We start from the raw sequence: 15,853 nt of genomic DNA, 5'->3' as shown, positions 1-15,853 counted from the left end.
AGACCCGTCCCCTAATATGGCTGCCATTTCAATTGCTATACCGTTCTGGTTTGTTTATTACATAGGGTCTACACTATAACAATAACTAAAGATTCCTTTGTTCCAAGTGATACTGTACTTTTACAAACAATTCAAAATTTAAAATCTGGAAAATTCTATTCTAACTGACCAGCAGGGAACCAAAGGATGGATCCAAAAGGATACAAGTGCATCACACTAACAAAAGGGTAAATTAAAAGTTAAAAAGAGATGGTCTCTACACTATACATAGAGCTGGTCTCTCTCCCTTGATAAAGAAAAGTTTTGTCTTTTCAAAATGTTTTGTTACACAAAACTTTGTGTATTTATTTGTTTTTTACCCCATTGGATGTTGTGTCACAGTTGTGCTGTTTTTAAAACAAAAATCTAAATTGAAAGATAATGCCTATTTTCCCCTCCTTTTTATGTTTACAGATAAAGACAACTTAGCGAACAGACTGCTCTGTTTCAACTTACTTGTAGACCAGGGTCTTGATTTCCTGCGTGACTTTCTGTTCATTTTTGATCAATTCCAGCTTCTTATCCCTGATATGTTTGCGTGTCTGGATGACATAGCTGTGTTTCTCTTGCAGTTTGTTTAGCAGTACTTTCATTGCAGCCTTCTGTCTTATAGCAGCTTCTGAGATGAATTGATACCTGGTCAAAAACAAAAGAAAACAATCACATAGATGTTATTTGAAGTTTGTGAAGACTACCACTTAGTAGAATTTCACTTGACAATACTTGTCATTACATTTTGATGATATCAAACAAACAAAACAAGTCAGATCTGAGCAAAATTTCTTTTCCATTTCATATTCTTGCCCATCAAGGCTACAGTAATCTGAGAGACATATCAAAATTAGATTTAGGCCCCATATATTCCCTGAAATAGAATGTTTACATGCTACAGAAAATAATGATCACAATAGCCTTTGCAAGTTCCTGTTTTAGTTTCAGTTTTGGTCACATGGTTTCTCATTATCATAACTAAACTCTCTGTGAGAGTTTTTATCAATACTTTTGGCTTTGCCCCTTTATTACTAACAGAAAACTTGGAAGTGTTTTCAGTTTCCTTGTAAATAGTTTTTACATTTTTGTCAGACCACAAACCTAAATTAAATGTTGATGCCAAACTATAATGTAATGTATAAATCCTAATCAGAACATTTTGACTGTGGAAGCTTTATCCAGCTTTCTAAAACTGTAAACTCCAATACCTTGAACAATGAACAATAGAGAAACCAAAACTGAGAACTTGAAAGGCCCAATATAACAAAAATATTGGACACTTCTTTTCATCATACATCAGCTTTTTAGTCACAAACTCATTTTGCTTGATCACATCACATTTCTGATTTGGTCAAGTTCAGGCTGATGGATATACATGTACCCCTGGCTATTTATAATATAAAAAAACCCAGCACATATGCCTAATAATAAATAAGACATGCATGCAATACTTCAGCAAAAATTGTTTTCAATGAATTTGAGAGGAACACATTTCCCCATACACTACAAGCATTATTTGATTTTATTTCTCAAAATCAAATTTCACTGTCAGATTCATTTTCCTATATCTGTAAGTCAACATGAAAACATTTATACAAAGATTTGAAAAAAATCCATATATTTTAAGGTTCAAATGCTATCCATATTTAATAAAGAGCTTGAGCACCTTTACAAATGTGGGCAAAAAATATGCATCCACAAAATAACAGCATATACACTGTTGAATACATGTACACGTACAGTAGTAGCACAAATTTAATAGTACACACAGGGCTAGCAATTGTGCTCAACGTGCCCTTTAAACAAAATGGCATCTTAATCTTATTTCCTTTAATTCTTTCATTCCTTCCTTTCAGTCTGGTTAGCTTCCTTCCTGTTTCACTTTCCTTCCTTCCTGTCAGCCATGGGGGCAACATACAAGTACTAACGAGGCCCCCATGAGACAAAGAGGAAGTCCTACAAGCCATTTCCCGTGAGTGATCTTGTTTCAGTTCACTGTTGAAGGGTGCTTTGGTACAGACTCTACATCCAATATGCTGTATGAGTAGTACGATTTTTGTCACTAAAAACAGATGAAAGTCTACTATTCACACATACTATAGATGTAGTCAATACTTTTCCCAATTTTTCACTTATTTGGGGGGATTAAAAAAAACTCTCCTGTTTGTCTTATGAAACATAGCTCAATCCTAATCCTTAGTTGGACCTATCTGGTAATAATAGTAAAATTTCAATTTTGGTCAATTTTTGGTATGAGGGCAAAAAACATGTATTTTTAGGGTGTTTTTTGTATGATGTGACAATCAAGCTGAAAGACTTGTACAAAGACTAATTCAGTCTATGCACTCTCAAAATTAGCGAACACATTTTTACTCAACAAGATTTTATAAAAATTACAAAATAGTAAGATTGTGAGCTTAGCCTATACTGATTGTGAGCTTAGCCTATACTGAATGCAATACACTTGCATCAACTCTTTGAATTTTGTAACTGCAATTGTAAGAAAACATGCATATATTTTCCCCCAAAAAAATTCCAAATTTTTAGAAAAATTGATTTTAATTGCCAATGTTCCAACTAATGGATTTGGATTGGGCTATATTTAATTTGGCAAAACAGGAGAATATTTTTTAAATCCCAAAAAATGAGTGCTGTACCGGGAGTAGTCATGAACATGACCATCTCCAGATTTTGGTCATCACAATTTCCTTCCTGACTTCCTTCCACCTATAATAGGGTGGTTCTTATTTTACAAAAGTCTGAAATTCCATGCTCCTACCCCTTAGAATGGTTCAGTTGGATGAAAAACTTATTCTGTAAAATTTTCAGGAAGATCGGACAATATTTACTGGTAGCCCAAGAGCCTCCAATATGGTGACCCCTGTCGTGATTATTGGTCATCGGACATTTTTGAGCAATTTTAGGGGAGTATATTTTCAAAATAGAGTGTCTCTTGATATTCAATCTTTCTGAATGCATTAACAGTAACTAGTTTAACATATATATAACAAAGGGTGCCTTGTATTTACTTCCATTGTTGTTTTAAACTCAACCAGATATGGCACTTCGTGCTGCGAATACTCCTAAATACCGGTCCTCGGCCATTTTCAAGCATTTGTAAGGGGGTCTAATATAAACAATAGAGTGTCTCTTGATACTCAATCTTTGTAATTGCATTAACAGTAACTAGTTTAACATGTGTATAACAAAAGATGTCTTGTATTCACTTCCATTGATTTTTTAAACTCAACTAAATATGGTAGTTTGTGCCGTGAGTACTCCTAAATACCTGTCAACAGCCATTTTCGAGCAACTTTTATAAGGAGTTTATTTTCAAAATAGAGTGTCTCTTGATACTGAATCTTTGTAATTCCATTAACAGCAAACAGTAAACATATCTAGATAGCAAAAGATGTCTTATATTCACTTCCATTGTTGTTTTATTCTCAACCAATAATGGTAGTTTGTGCTGTGAGTATTAAAATATGGCCGGTTGTCAGCCATTTTCGAGCAACTATAAGGGGGGCCTATTTTCAAAATAGAGTGCCTCTTGATACTCAATCTTGGTAATTGCATTAACAGCAAATAACTTAACATGTATATAACAAAAGATGTCCTGTATTCACTTTCATTGTTGTTTTATTCTCAACCAGATATGGTAGTTTGTGTATGCTGTGATTTATACATGGTCGTCAGCCATTTTGAACAATTTTATTTAGGCTAGGGGTCTATTTTCAAAATAGAGTGGATCTCTTAATTCTTCAATCTCTTTGTAATTGGCATTAACAGCAACAAGACAGCCTGCAAATGTCTCTATAGGCAACATCTGCCAAGTAAAGTCTCCACCTGTGGTATCTTTCTAGAGCAGCCTTGGTTCTTCTATCCCATCGCTCCAGTGGCCACAAAATGTGAAATGGTAAAATCAATGCAAAATGGGGAGGGTGAGAATGAAACGCACAAGCGCATCAAAGTTGCTGCACGGCTAATTTCAGATAGTCGACTGGAAGACTTTGTCACACAGAATACCAGAAGACTCTTGGAGAAGTTGGGTATTATCAGCTGAAACTTGGACCAGCCGTGATCATGGTGATGACTTTCTTGAGGGGGTGGAACTGGAAATCATTACAAACATTAAGGTGATAACGTTAATGTAGAGCATGGAGTGGCACTGGTGCAGGAGTTCAACACGATAAAGACCATACCAGTTGCAGTTCCTTTTGCAAGTTGTATCTGAGCATCAACACCAGTTTCCTGACAGCCATGAGAAAGTCAACATCCTTTTTATAAATTGCAGCAAATTATAAAATTAACTATTCCCACAGTCTGACAGTCAGCACAGACTATGTTAGTTGGGTGAGAACAATGAATGTGAATACAGAACAGTTTTGTTATGTTTTAAAAACTAGTTCAGTTGCTTTTAATGCAATTGCAAAGATTGAGTATCAATGGATTGGATACTCTATTGGGAAAATCCCCCATAAATTGCTTTAAAATGGCTGACGACCATTAGGAGTACTCACGGCACAAGTTGCCATATCTGGTTGAGTTTAAAACAACATTGGAAGTAAATACATGACAGCCTTTGTTTATAGATATGTTAAACTAGTTACTGTTAAAACAATTACAAAGATTGAGTATCAAGAGACACCCTGTTGGGAAAATAGACCCCCTTGAAAATGGCTGACGACCAGTCCGTATTTAGGTTCTCACGGCACATAACTGCTATTTGGTTGCGTTTAAAACAACAATGCAAGTGATTACAAGACATCTTTTGTTATATATATGTTAAAGTAGTTGGTGTTTAAAATGCAATTACAAAGATTCAGTATCAAGAGACAATCTATTTTGAAAATAAACCCCTTATAAAAGTTGCTCGAAAATGGCTGTTGACCGGTATTTAGGAGTACTCACGGCACAAACTACCATATTTAGTTGAGTTTAAAAAATCAATGGAAGTGAATACAAGATATCTTTTGTTATACACATGTTAAACTAGTTACTGTTAATGCAATTACAAAGATTGGGTATCAAGAGACACTCTATTTTTTATATTAGACCCCCTTACAAATGCTTGAAAATGGCCGAGGACCGGTATTTAGGAGTATTCGCAGCACGAAGTGCCATATCTGGTTGAGTTTAAAACAACAATGGAAGTAAATACAAGGCACCCTTTGTTATATACATGTTAAACAAGTTACTGTTAATGCATTTAGAAAGATTGAATATCAAGAGACACTCTATTTTGAAAATATACTCCCCTAAAATTGCTCAAAAATGTCCGATGACCAATAATCACGACAGGGGTCACCATATTGGAGGCTCTTGGGCTACCAGTAAATATTGTCCGATCTTCCTGAAAATTTTACAGAATAAGTTTTTCATCCAACTGAACCATTCTAAGGGGTAGGAGCATGGAATTTCAGACTTTTGTAAAATAAGAACCACCCTAACCTATAAGGCAGACGACAAAGACAAATTCTCAGTTAATCATGCATTGTTTCCTGCCTTTAAATATTCCTTCAACTGCTCTGAGAAATATTCAAATTTTCATGTTTTTATGTTACCTTTTCTTGGGGGTGACAATATTTTAAACAATTTTTTTTTGTAAAATTTTTTCCCTCAAGAAGATTCAAATCTATGGTCACACTATCTCTGTGAATCAAACATCCCATTGGTTCTTGCGTGTTCTTTTTTTACTGAGAAGGGGAATACAATTTTTACTGTTATGCAATCCTGATTTTCAAAATAAGTCCTCTGATGCACACACATGCTTTTAAAGGGGATACTCTGTGATGCGTCAGTGACATGATGTAAATTGTCTCAAACTCACATAGCCACTTTCTCCCAATGTTTGACAAACATACGTTTGACAAACATACGTTTGACAAACATTTAGTGATCACAAATGTTTGCCAAACGATTACGGGCACTTACGAAAATATTTGATAAACGTTTGTGGTTTGCCAAACATTTGATGAAAACAACTGTGTAGTGCTATGAATTATATTTTTACATACAGGCAAATGGTCAAGAACAAGGGCTATTCCAGTTGAAATACATGCATCCCCTGTGGAAGACATGACCTCAGTTAATCTTCCACACAGGGAGTGTGAATGTCAAATGGGTTTACCTGGATGGGTGACTCCATTCAAAATCTACACTCCCTGTGTGAGAGATAAAGGCCAAGTCTTCCACAGGGGTTGTATGGATTTCAAACACAATACCCCAATACAACCTTCAACAGAACACATTAGGCCAAATAAAAAAAATAAACATGTTTCACGTCCCCTCCCGCTTCCTTTTTTGAGGTTTCCTGAAATATATTTTTATTTTTGAAATTCACTTATAACTTTTCAAAAAATATGTCTAGGAAGTTGGGATGCTTTCTGTAGCCTTGTTAAGATACAAGAAACATTTTAGGAAGGTTTTGTGATCATTAGAGGGGTGTAACTCTCAGAACAACAAATAAAAAGGGCCTCCTCCTTTTTCCAGGCATTATTGTATGCGCTAAAACAGCTCTAATTATGGGTATTTACATCAATTTTGCGATAAAAAATAGAAAATAAAAAGCCCCCTCTTCCTCCTTTTTTTTGAAAACCCGGACGTGAAACATGTTTTATTTTTTACTTGGCCTTACATGATAAAAATGGAAATTTATTATTTGCAACAAGTATAATCATGATTGACCTTTTCTGTAAATCCCATAAGCCTTTATTTGGACCTGATGTTACCATGCCAATGTGCACATTATTAATACACACTTCTCAGCATTGAAATGTGCAGGGGTGTGTGTGTTCATGATGTACACATCGGAGCAACGTATAGGGATCCAAATGCAAAGGCTTATAGGATTTACAGAACACATGGATAACCAAACAAATTTTTTTCCAAACCACACAACTGGTGTACATGTAGGCCAGTGGCAGAGATACGGAACATGTAGGCCTATTATACCACTCATCTTTTTTTCAAACAAAGCACAGAAAATTCTCTTTTATATCACCAGGGTGGATCACACCCACTTTTTTCACCCAAACAGTATTTTCAATGAGATGTTCTCCAAGTGAAAATGTTTGATGTTTCCAAATTAATGACCTTTGATAACTGCCCCCACTGGACAATGTTACACCCGCTGAACGTATTGTCGATCACTATTGCAGTTATGATAAATATGCATCAATAAAAAAATGTGTAACATTTCATTTAATTCCCTTGTTAGAAAAAACAACAAATTGTAACATTGATTATTAATATGACTAACTATACTCAATTCTCTTGTTTCATTTATAGAGGAGATCAATAGAACTTCGGTTCACTTTGTCAATTCTGTTCATTATTTCCAGCACAAATGATTTATTCATCATAAAAAGAGTAAAAAACAAAAAAAAATATTCCCCCTATCCTATTCCCCGATCCCTCATGTTCGCTAAAAAGATTGTGCCCCGAGCCAGCACTCTAATATATACATATCTTACTTGTCACCAATGCGCTATAATTTTTGAGAAAAATACAAAAATAAGCACAAAATTGGACAGGGATGTAGTACCCCCTTAAGATCATTTGAAATCTATTAGCATGATTGCTTCAAAAAAATTCAGTATCACCCTATTTTTGTTGCTCAGAACAGAACCCCAATCATCATCAGTATCACCCTATTTTTGTTGGTCAGAACAGAACCACAATAGTTGTTGTCATCATCATCACCATCTTCATCATCAACATCATCACCATCTTCATCATCATCATCAACATCATCATCATCATCATCAACATCTACACTGTTCATCTTTTAACATGGCACTGTTAATTATTTTAATAATTAAAAGGCCCAGAACCCCAGTATGACAATTATAATTATAATTATTATATTTAATTATACCCCTTCCTTTACGAGTGAAAATTACATTTGGCTTGCTTTTAGGATTTTTGTATTTGGAAGAATTTTTCAATAAATGTTGGTCTTTTGGGGAAGATTTTATCTATTGTGATAAAAGTAACTCAAGACCAGGCATGGTCTTTTTAAAATTGTAGTTTTTGTATGGTGTTATGTCCAGCAGCAACCTTAAGAGCAATAATAGGATTGGCTTGTCCTTGCATGCATTCATGTTGCTCCCATTTTTCTTATTTTCATGTCTTCACATGTTTTGTTCAGACAGGATTTTTTTCTGTAATTACCTGTTCTTGTCTAAGCACGATTCCTGACAGTTTGAATTCAACCTGGATCATCAAATTAGTAGCGTGTGGTTAGGGTCTATGGCTTGAGAAAGTTGAGATATTGTTAAAGGGGCACTTTGTGATCTACAGTTTCATCCACCCACTTTAAAAAAATTAAATTTTTATACCACCCCCAGAAACCTCAGACTAAATTCTGCCCTTTGACAAAGACATCATCCAATTTGTATTTTGTCTGTTGGCAGAGAGAAATGGCAACACAGTGCTTATGGGGCATTGTAATACATGTAATTAAGCGTAACTTGCAAATTACCTACAACTTCCTCGCTGCTTTTTGCTGAAGTGGAAGGAAAGAAGGAAGGAAGGAAGGAAGGAAGGAAGGAAGGAAAGAAGGAAGGAAGAAGATGAAGAGATAAGTTGTTTTCACTGCCTGGGGAATGACCCACTGAACCCTCGGGTGCCAACCAGCAGAACGGGCATACATGTAGCAAGCCATGTGTGTGGCTGAGGTCTGGCCAACGGTTCTGTGCCGATGTAGTTTGTTTGGCATGATTACACAATCGGTCCTCGGATCACATAGGATGCATGGTCTTGTAGTTCTTCTGCATGTAGTTAAGATATTCATGCAACATTTGTAGACAGAGGTGTCCAGCCATGATTAAATGTATCCACTCACTCTGATATTTTCATTTTACCTGGCTGTCATTTCTGGAAAGTGATGTGCAGTTTTTGTGAATATTTTTGCTGAACCATGGAATGGTATCAGCCTATATTAGTGAATGGTTTACTAGCTTACTAACTGACTAACCATTTGGTCTGAAATGGACATATCTCAAAATGCCATGAAGGTGTAACTCCCCGAGTGGTGTCAAATGAAAGAGGAAGGAGTAAAGAATATAATAAAAATATTTCCTAACGTCAGAGGTCATCCAAGGGGTCACAAGGGACAAAAAAGGTCATTTTAACCAAAAATGCTCCAATTGATTTAAATGCAAAGATCCTTATGACATTCCAAACATGTTTAGAATATTTCAATATTCATTTAAGGTCATTAAGGCGTCATAAAGGGGTCAAAGGTCAAGCTTTCAAAAATGCTTCAATTGAGCTGATATTTAAATGCAATGATCTTTATGACATTCTAAACATGTTTAAAATATTTTAAAAATTCATTTAAAATCATTAAGGGGTCAATAAAGGGGTCAAAGGTCAAGTTTACCAAATGGTCCAATTGAGCTGAAATTTAAATGCAATAATCCTTAAGACATTCTAAACATGTTTAAAATATTTTAAAATTCATTTAAGGTCATTAAGGGGTCATAGGTCAAGTTTTCAAAATGCTCCAATTGAACTGAATTTTAAATGCAATGATCCTTATGACATTCTAAACATGTTTAAATATTTTAAAATTCATTTAAGGTCATTACGGGGTCATAGGTCAAGTTTTCAAAATGCTCCAATTGAGCTGAATTTTAAATGCAATGATCCTTATGACATTCTAAACATGTTTAAAATATTTTAAACTTCTTTTAAGGTCATTACGGGGTCATAAAGGGGTCAAAGGTCCAAGTTTTCAAAATGCTCCAATTGAGCTGAAATTTAAATGCAATGATCCTTATGAACACAATATACTGCCGAAGCCCACGGTTCAGCTATGGTGCCGTAACCGCTCTAGTTTTTCTAAAAATGTCTTCGAAAGTAAATTAAGTATAAACTTCATATTTTGTTACGGAGAATACACATATTCTGTATATAATGTATCATTGTACATTAATATCATGATGCAAAATTTGGAGGGAGATGTGTTATTTTCACTTATTTTCAATATTCAATTTTGACCAAAAAAGAAAAGTTAATTTTACATGGTTCAATGTAAATCATGCTTCTGTTTTGATGAGCCTAATATAAATGCAGCATAAGTTCACATAGTCTTGCCTTAATTCTCTCTACTGTTTATGCCTTAAGTCAAGTTTTGAGAAAAAAGGAAAATTAAAGGCGGAAGGACATTGAAAGGAAGGAAGACAAAAATTAAAATGGAAATTGAATGAAGGAAGATGAAAATTAAAATGAAGGAAGAAGAAAAATTAAATTAAAGGAAGGAAGAAAGTTGAAATTAAGTAAGAAAATTAAAATAAAGGAAATAAGAAAATTGACATGCAGGATGATGAAAATTAAAATGAAAAGGAATATGAAATTTAAAATGAAGGAAAGTGATATTTAAAATGAAGGGAGTGACATACTGCTTAGCAGGGCAGCAAGCCAGTGGCTGGTTGATCATGTTGATGTAAAAATCAAAGGATGCCTAAAGACTCGCAGCTGGACTAGACACATTCACAGCGAGTGTAAGAGGAACGTTGTGTCTTTGATTTATGGACAAACCAGACTCAATTCATGAAACTAACCAATTCAAAACTGAGACTAAGGATAGCAACAATGGGGGGAAATAGTAAACGCTATTGTTCCTTAGTGGCAAAATGAAACTGCAACACTACATTTAGCAATAGGCTCGCTATCACCACAAAAGATAGCAAAATTACAATTGTAGGTATCTTCATCACTATTGCCTATTACTTATAGAGCTATTTATTCACTTAGATGAAAGTTTTGTACTATTATTCTAGGTGATTAAACTGTTTCTTCAATGCTTCAATGAGTACAACCACAGACCATGTACAACGCAATGTAATTCATGATACAATGCATAATTGCGCATCAGGCAATGGTTTGGTGCAGTATATATGACAAAGTGTATACTGAGACGTCAGATAAGATATCTTACATTTCCCAGAATGCATGAATTTCTTCCCTGTACTGATGTACTATTCAGTGCAACATGGGTTTATAATAGAGGTTATCCATGTAACTCAGCAGGGGTGGAATTTCGCGGGAGTCTGAGAGTCTACTCTCGCAGAGACTCCCGTAAAATCCTATTGCGAGAGTCCATGTGGACTCTCGCTGGAAATGATTGGATCAGTGAACTTACGTTTAAGTTCAACACGCCTTAAAACTCAAAGCTTGCAAAATATAAAGGAAAAGTCGCCAAAGATGCAATGACATATATGGAAGTGAGAGTATGATGACACATATATTAAAAACTTAACTTTGTTAGTTTATTTGTTAGTTTGTTTGTTTGAATGCATTTTACGTGAGGCCTACATATAATACCTTTTGGACTCCCGCAAGATTGTACAACGAGAATCCATTTACGGGAATCCATGGACTCTCGCAAAACTCTCTTGCGAGAATCCACTTGGACTCCTGTGGCACTTTACGAAATTCCACCCCTGCTCAGTAACTTCTAACAAAAGGCGCTGGTTCCCGTAGTATTCCTCATTCAAACTAATTCAATGCACAACCTCAGAGTTACTTGCATGACTTTGGCGGGCTATTTTGAAACAGTCATGGTTGCACATGCAGGTAATTCTTTTGAAAATCCTAAACAAAGTATAGCAGTCGCTGATAGTATATATCAGCTATAAAACACAGGTAACCTCTATAGTGACAAGAAATACCTCAATTGCAAGATCTGGATGAGCTGTTTTAAATTGAGCTATTTTTGTCACTATCAATTGTATCATTGAATAGCAAATCAGTACAGGAAAGAAATGCATTGTAGGAAGTGTAAGATATATCTCTGCTGAGACTATGTATTTTGAGTTGAGCCAGATATCTGTGGCCAGATGTTTGAACTTATCTTCATCCAGATACGCTGTACACTTAACTCTCAAATTCCTCAAGATATCTGACAAAACAAAATTTTCTATTTCATCTCCTGTATTCCAGTACTTACTCATTCCATAAATGAACAACAGATAATCAAACTGATACATGTATATCGTACAGGCGCTTGTGCCAAATTGGTGATAAAAATGGTGTGATTCAAAACCAAGAATGAAAGTGCTGAGTGTTTGCAGATTGTAAACCACTACAGTTGTTGTATTACGTACATGTATCGAAACAGGAATGAGGAGAAAACAAAACCAGGATATGAGAGATAGCATGAGGTTCTTTTATGCTTGCTGAGTTCTGTCCTTTTCATCTGTGATTCTATTATGCACACAAACTAGTTTTGTTTATCACTGGCACTCACCAACTACATATTGTAGCCTTTCTTTTGAACTATTCTTCGAATTGATACTTACATCAAAGCCATTTTTGTTATAAAGAAGTGTATAAGAAAGCCAATAATGCACAAAGGCTCATAATATCACCCAATCTGTGTAGTACTTACAGTACACAACTCTCAAATGTTCATACATTAAAACACACATCCCACTATAGTAGAAATTTCATTAGAATGAACACGACTGCCAACAGCGTGACGATTGTCCATGTACACACTGTGCGATGAACGTTGCGTGTGCGTAACAGTCTTTAGAACCATGCCAACTCACTTGTGATTGGCTTGTTTTTGGAATTAAAAGTACCCAAGGTTGTGCGTTCGCGTTGTATTTTGATATACAATTTATTGCTGTCGGATCCTGTACAGCTGTTGGCAGCTGTGTTCATGAAAATGAAATTTTCACTATTATAGTAATAGTATGTTTTCTGTACAAACTTTCAATGATGTAAAAATGACTAGATGCAAGCGTTTATAGTCTCCAAATCGGTGTGATGCCTACATATTTTAACTGGGGACCTCTTGGGAACAGGGCACCTTCCCCATTTTTTTACAATGGGCTGCAAATAACATACTTAAAAATGTCAGTGTGAACCCTTTCAGGGATCAGAAAATACATTGATTTTATGCATTTTTTAAGACTCTGAAGTGAACACAAATTACATATTTGCCCGTTGTAGCTACAAAATTGCAATTTTTTTCCAAATATTTAAAAAAATCGACCATGACTGATCCCAGCACTTGGCTCTTGGTCCAGGGACTTTCCAAATCCATGGACAGGACAAAAAAAATCACCAAAAAATGCCACTTTGGCAGCACAGAACGTAATTGCTGGGAAGTTTAAATTACATATTTGTAACATGCCTACCATATACCCTAATATACCCTGGGCCTCAAGGAAGAACAGATGATTAATTGTGTTTTCAACTGATTGAGTGTCCCAGGTTAAAGAAGAAATAAAACAAACAAACAAACAAAAACCCTAATCAAAAGTAATTCATTTTCAACAGCTCATAACAGGCAAGACTCATAACATTGTGTATTGATATAGAAATGGCGTACACACAGCTGGGCGCAGCACCTACGAGAACTGTGCTTTGCGCATTGCATGACTGACGCACACTTTTATGAATTTACGCGGGTGTAAGTTGGGACTTTATTGACTTGCGCAATAACAAAAACCAAAACCAAAACAAGACATCTCACCATACATGCTTGGTTTGAAATAAATTCTGTCTGCAGAGAAATGTTTCCTGGGGTTTAATTTTTATGATTTTAAACAGGCAAATTTCACCAAAAATATTTTAACCTACATGTATGCTTCAATATGTACTGTAGAAGTGGAAATTTTCGCGGTACATTAATTTTCGTGCTCAACACAGCTACCGCAAAAATAAAAACACACAAATATGTTCTTTAATGTATAGGTCTATGAAAGAAAACTCAAAATCACGAAATTAAAAACAAGCAATGTAGTTCAAAATCGACAAAGCGTGAACAATTACATGCATGAAAATTACCACTTTCACAGCAGCTGTTTCAAACTGCTAAATAAAGGAAACCAAAAACAGAACGCTATAGTATTTGGAATGTGAAAATCGTGAAAATAAACCCCACAAAAATAACCTGTTCTACAATGGTCGAAACCAATAATGACCCTCCACCACAGCACAGCACAGAGGTAATTAGCTTTGTGCTTTCAGTTGTTTTGAGGGCTGACATTCACCCTTTTCAGCAACAGCAAAAATTTCTATTCTTTTTCAGCTGGTATGTGTACCAAAGTATTCTAGAATACTTTGCATGTACACTATACAAGAAAATGTGATGGCTATTTATCAATCATGCTATATGCTTTCCAGGTATATAAAGCTTGTACATGTAGCTTGCTTGCTAGATGTGACACACCATCCCTGCCTTTACCAACTCCAGTCCCTGGCGGGCTCAGTTCGCAGCCATGTGCGCTCCACACTTTATCAGACTGTCAGGGTGGGGTTTTTTTTGGCCATAACTATGACACAAAATTGAAAACACACAAAACATATGAAGGTTTAAGTTTGGAAAACTATTTGCAATATTTAAACTGAAAATTGAAATTACAAAGTTCCAAAAATAATAAAAATTTGTGAGAGTGTGAATATTTACTAGGAATTTTATGATTCCCTCATAGGGCTGCATGCAAAATAATGTTCAAGGTGATAAAAGCCAATTTGAAAAATCCATGAAGCCTTTGTTTTTTTGTACAATGTTTGAAATTAAGTTTGGAGGTTTTTTCAGTTATGATATTTTGCAGATCTGTGAAGAAAAAAAAATGAAAACAATGTTTTCCCATTCACTTACTTTCTTGATTTATATGTATAACTGTACACACACGTGCACAAAAAGAAAATCAAAACAACAAAACAAAACAGACACAATCAAAACAAAAATACACACTTACAGCCAATACAAACCATGATAAGAAAATAATTTGCAATATAACCTGTTTTAAATCTAAATGTAAATAAATAAAACATTGAATTTGTTTCACGTGTTGTGCCAAGCATTTTCTTTGTTTTGACACATCACTGCACCACTACACTTCATTGTCCAAAACGTGCATGTACAATGCGATCTAATAGATCACACTGGCAGACAATAACTCTGGTCAGCCAGTCATAATTACCGGGGTACTAATCAATTATTGATGCACCTACATGTGTACCAGTTCCACTTGAGTGAAGGTGGTGTTGAGACATCAACATGCAGTGTCTATGTGGTGATATTTAACGTCCCTTCACTCCAATGGAACTGGTGTGTATAACAAGTAAATAGATATTAATAAACACATTGCATGATCATGGTATACATTGATATATTATAGAATTATTACAAATTTAAAATACAGGGGTGTCCACCTTAATTTTGTTTTTACAGATCACTATAGACTGCATTTTCTAATTACAGCATACATGAACAATGCAAACTTGCAGGGACATGTGGACAACTAAGGTCCTTCTGGTCAGCCATTCATAAATAATGTAGTGTAAGCATCTTTGATGATATCTTTTTTTGCATTTTCCCCTTAAACTTAAAAGCAAAGAAAATAATTGCTAAGAATGTATAACACACACATACATGTAGTAAAGTAAGCTGATTCTGAGAATTAAAAAAAAAATTATAACAGAGTAACCCTCTCATTTTGCACATATTAGTGAAAAAATACCCAATGTTAACTTTAATAACATTGAAGGAAGTTTTGAGGGTTACTTGCAAATTCTTGAATGAAAAAAGACCTTGCAAAAAAGGTCAGTATTACAGTAAACCAAGTAAGCCTATAATTTTATTTCAATTCAAATTGCAGGAAAAACCACTAAGGAAACAGTCAGTTTCTACTTTAAAAGTCATCTCTGAAGGTGTTCGAAAACATTTTCAACATCAAATTTTATTTTTGGGGATAAAGTGACACATCCTTCTAAACTGAAGACTACTACATGTAACTCACTGCAGGTGAACACTCTAAATGTTACAGTACTTTCACTGAGAGGCAATTTTCTC

The 15,853-nt window shown here is 35.1% G+C and overlaps 1 protein-coding gene across 1 annotated transcript in view; it reads right to left on the bottom strand.

The window, feature by feature from the left end:
• LOC140155112 (E3 ubiquitin-protein ligase TRIM33-like) overlaps positions 1-15,853 on the bottom strand; it is a 79,179-nt gene that overhangs the window by 16,757 nt on the left and 46,569 nt on the right. Inside the window, exon 3 of the mRNA XM_072177815.1 lies at positions 496-675. Coding sequence (XP_072033916.1) covers positions 496-675 — 180 coding nt within the window. The remainder of the gene's footprint in view (positions 1-495; positions 676-15,853) is intronic.

This window comes from Amphiura filiformis, chromosome 6 (assembly GCF_039555335.1).
Source record: "Amphiura filiformis chromosome 6, Afil_fr2py, whole genome shotgun sequence".
Classification (NCBI taxonomy): Eukaryota; Metazoa; Echinodermata; class Ophiuroidea; order Amphilepidida; family Amphiuridae; genus Amphiura; species Amphiura filiformis.
The sequence above is the reverse complement of the archived record's forward strand: the minus strand, read 5'-3'. Positions and strand labels throughout refer to the sequence as shown.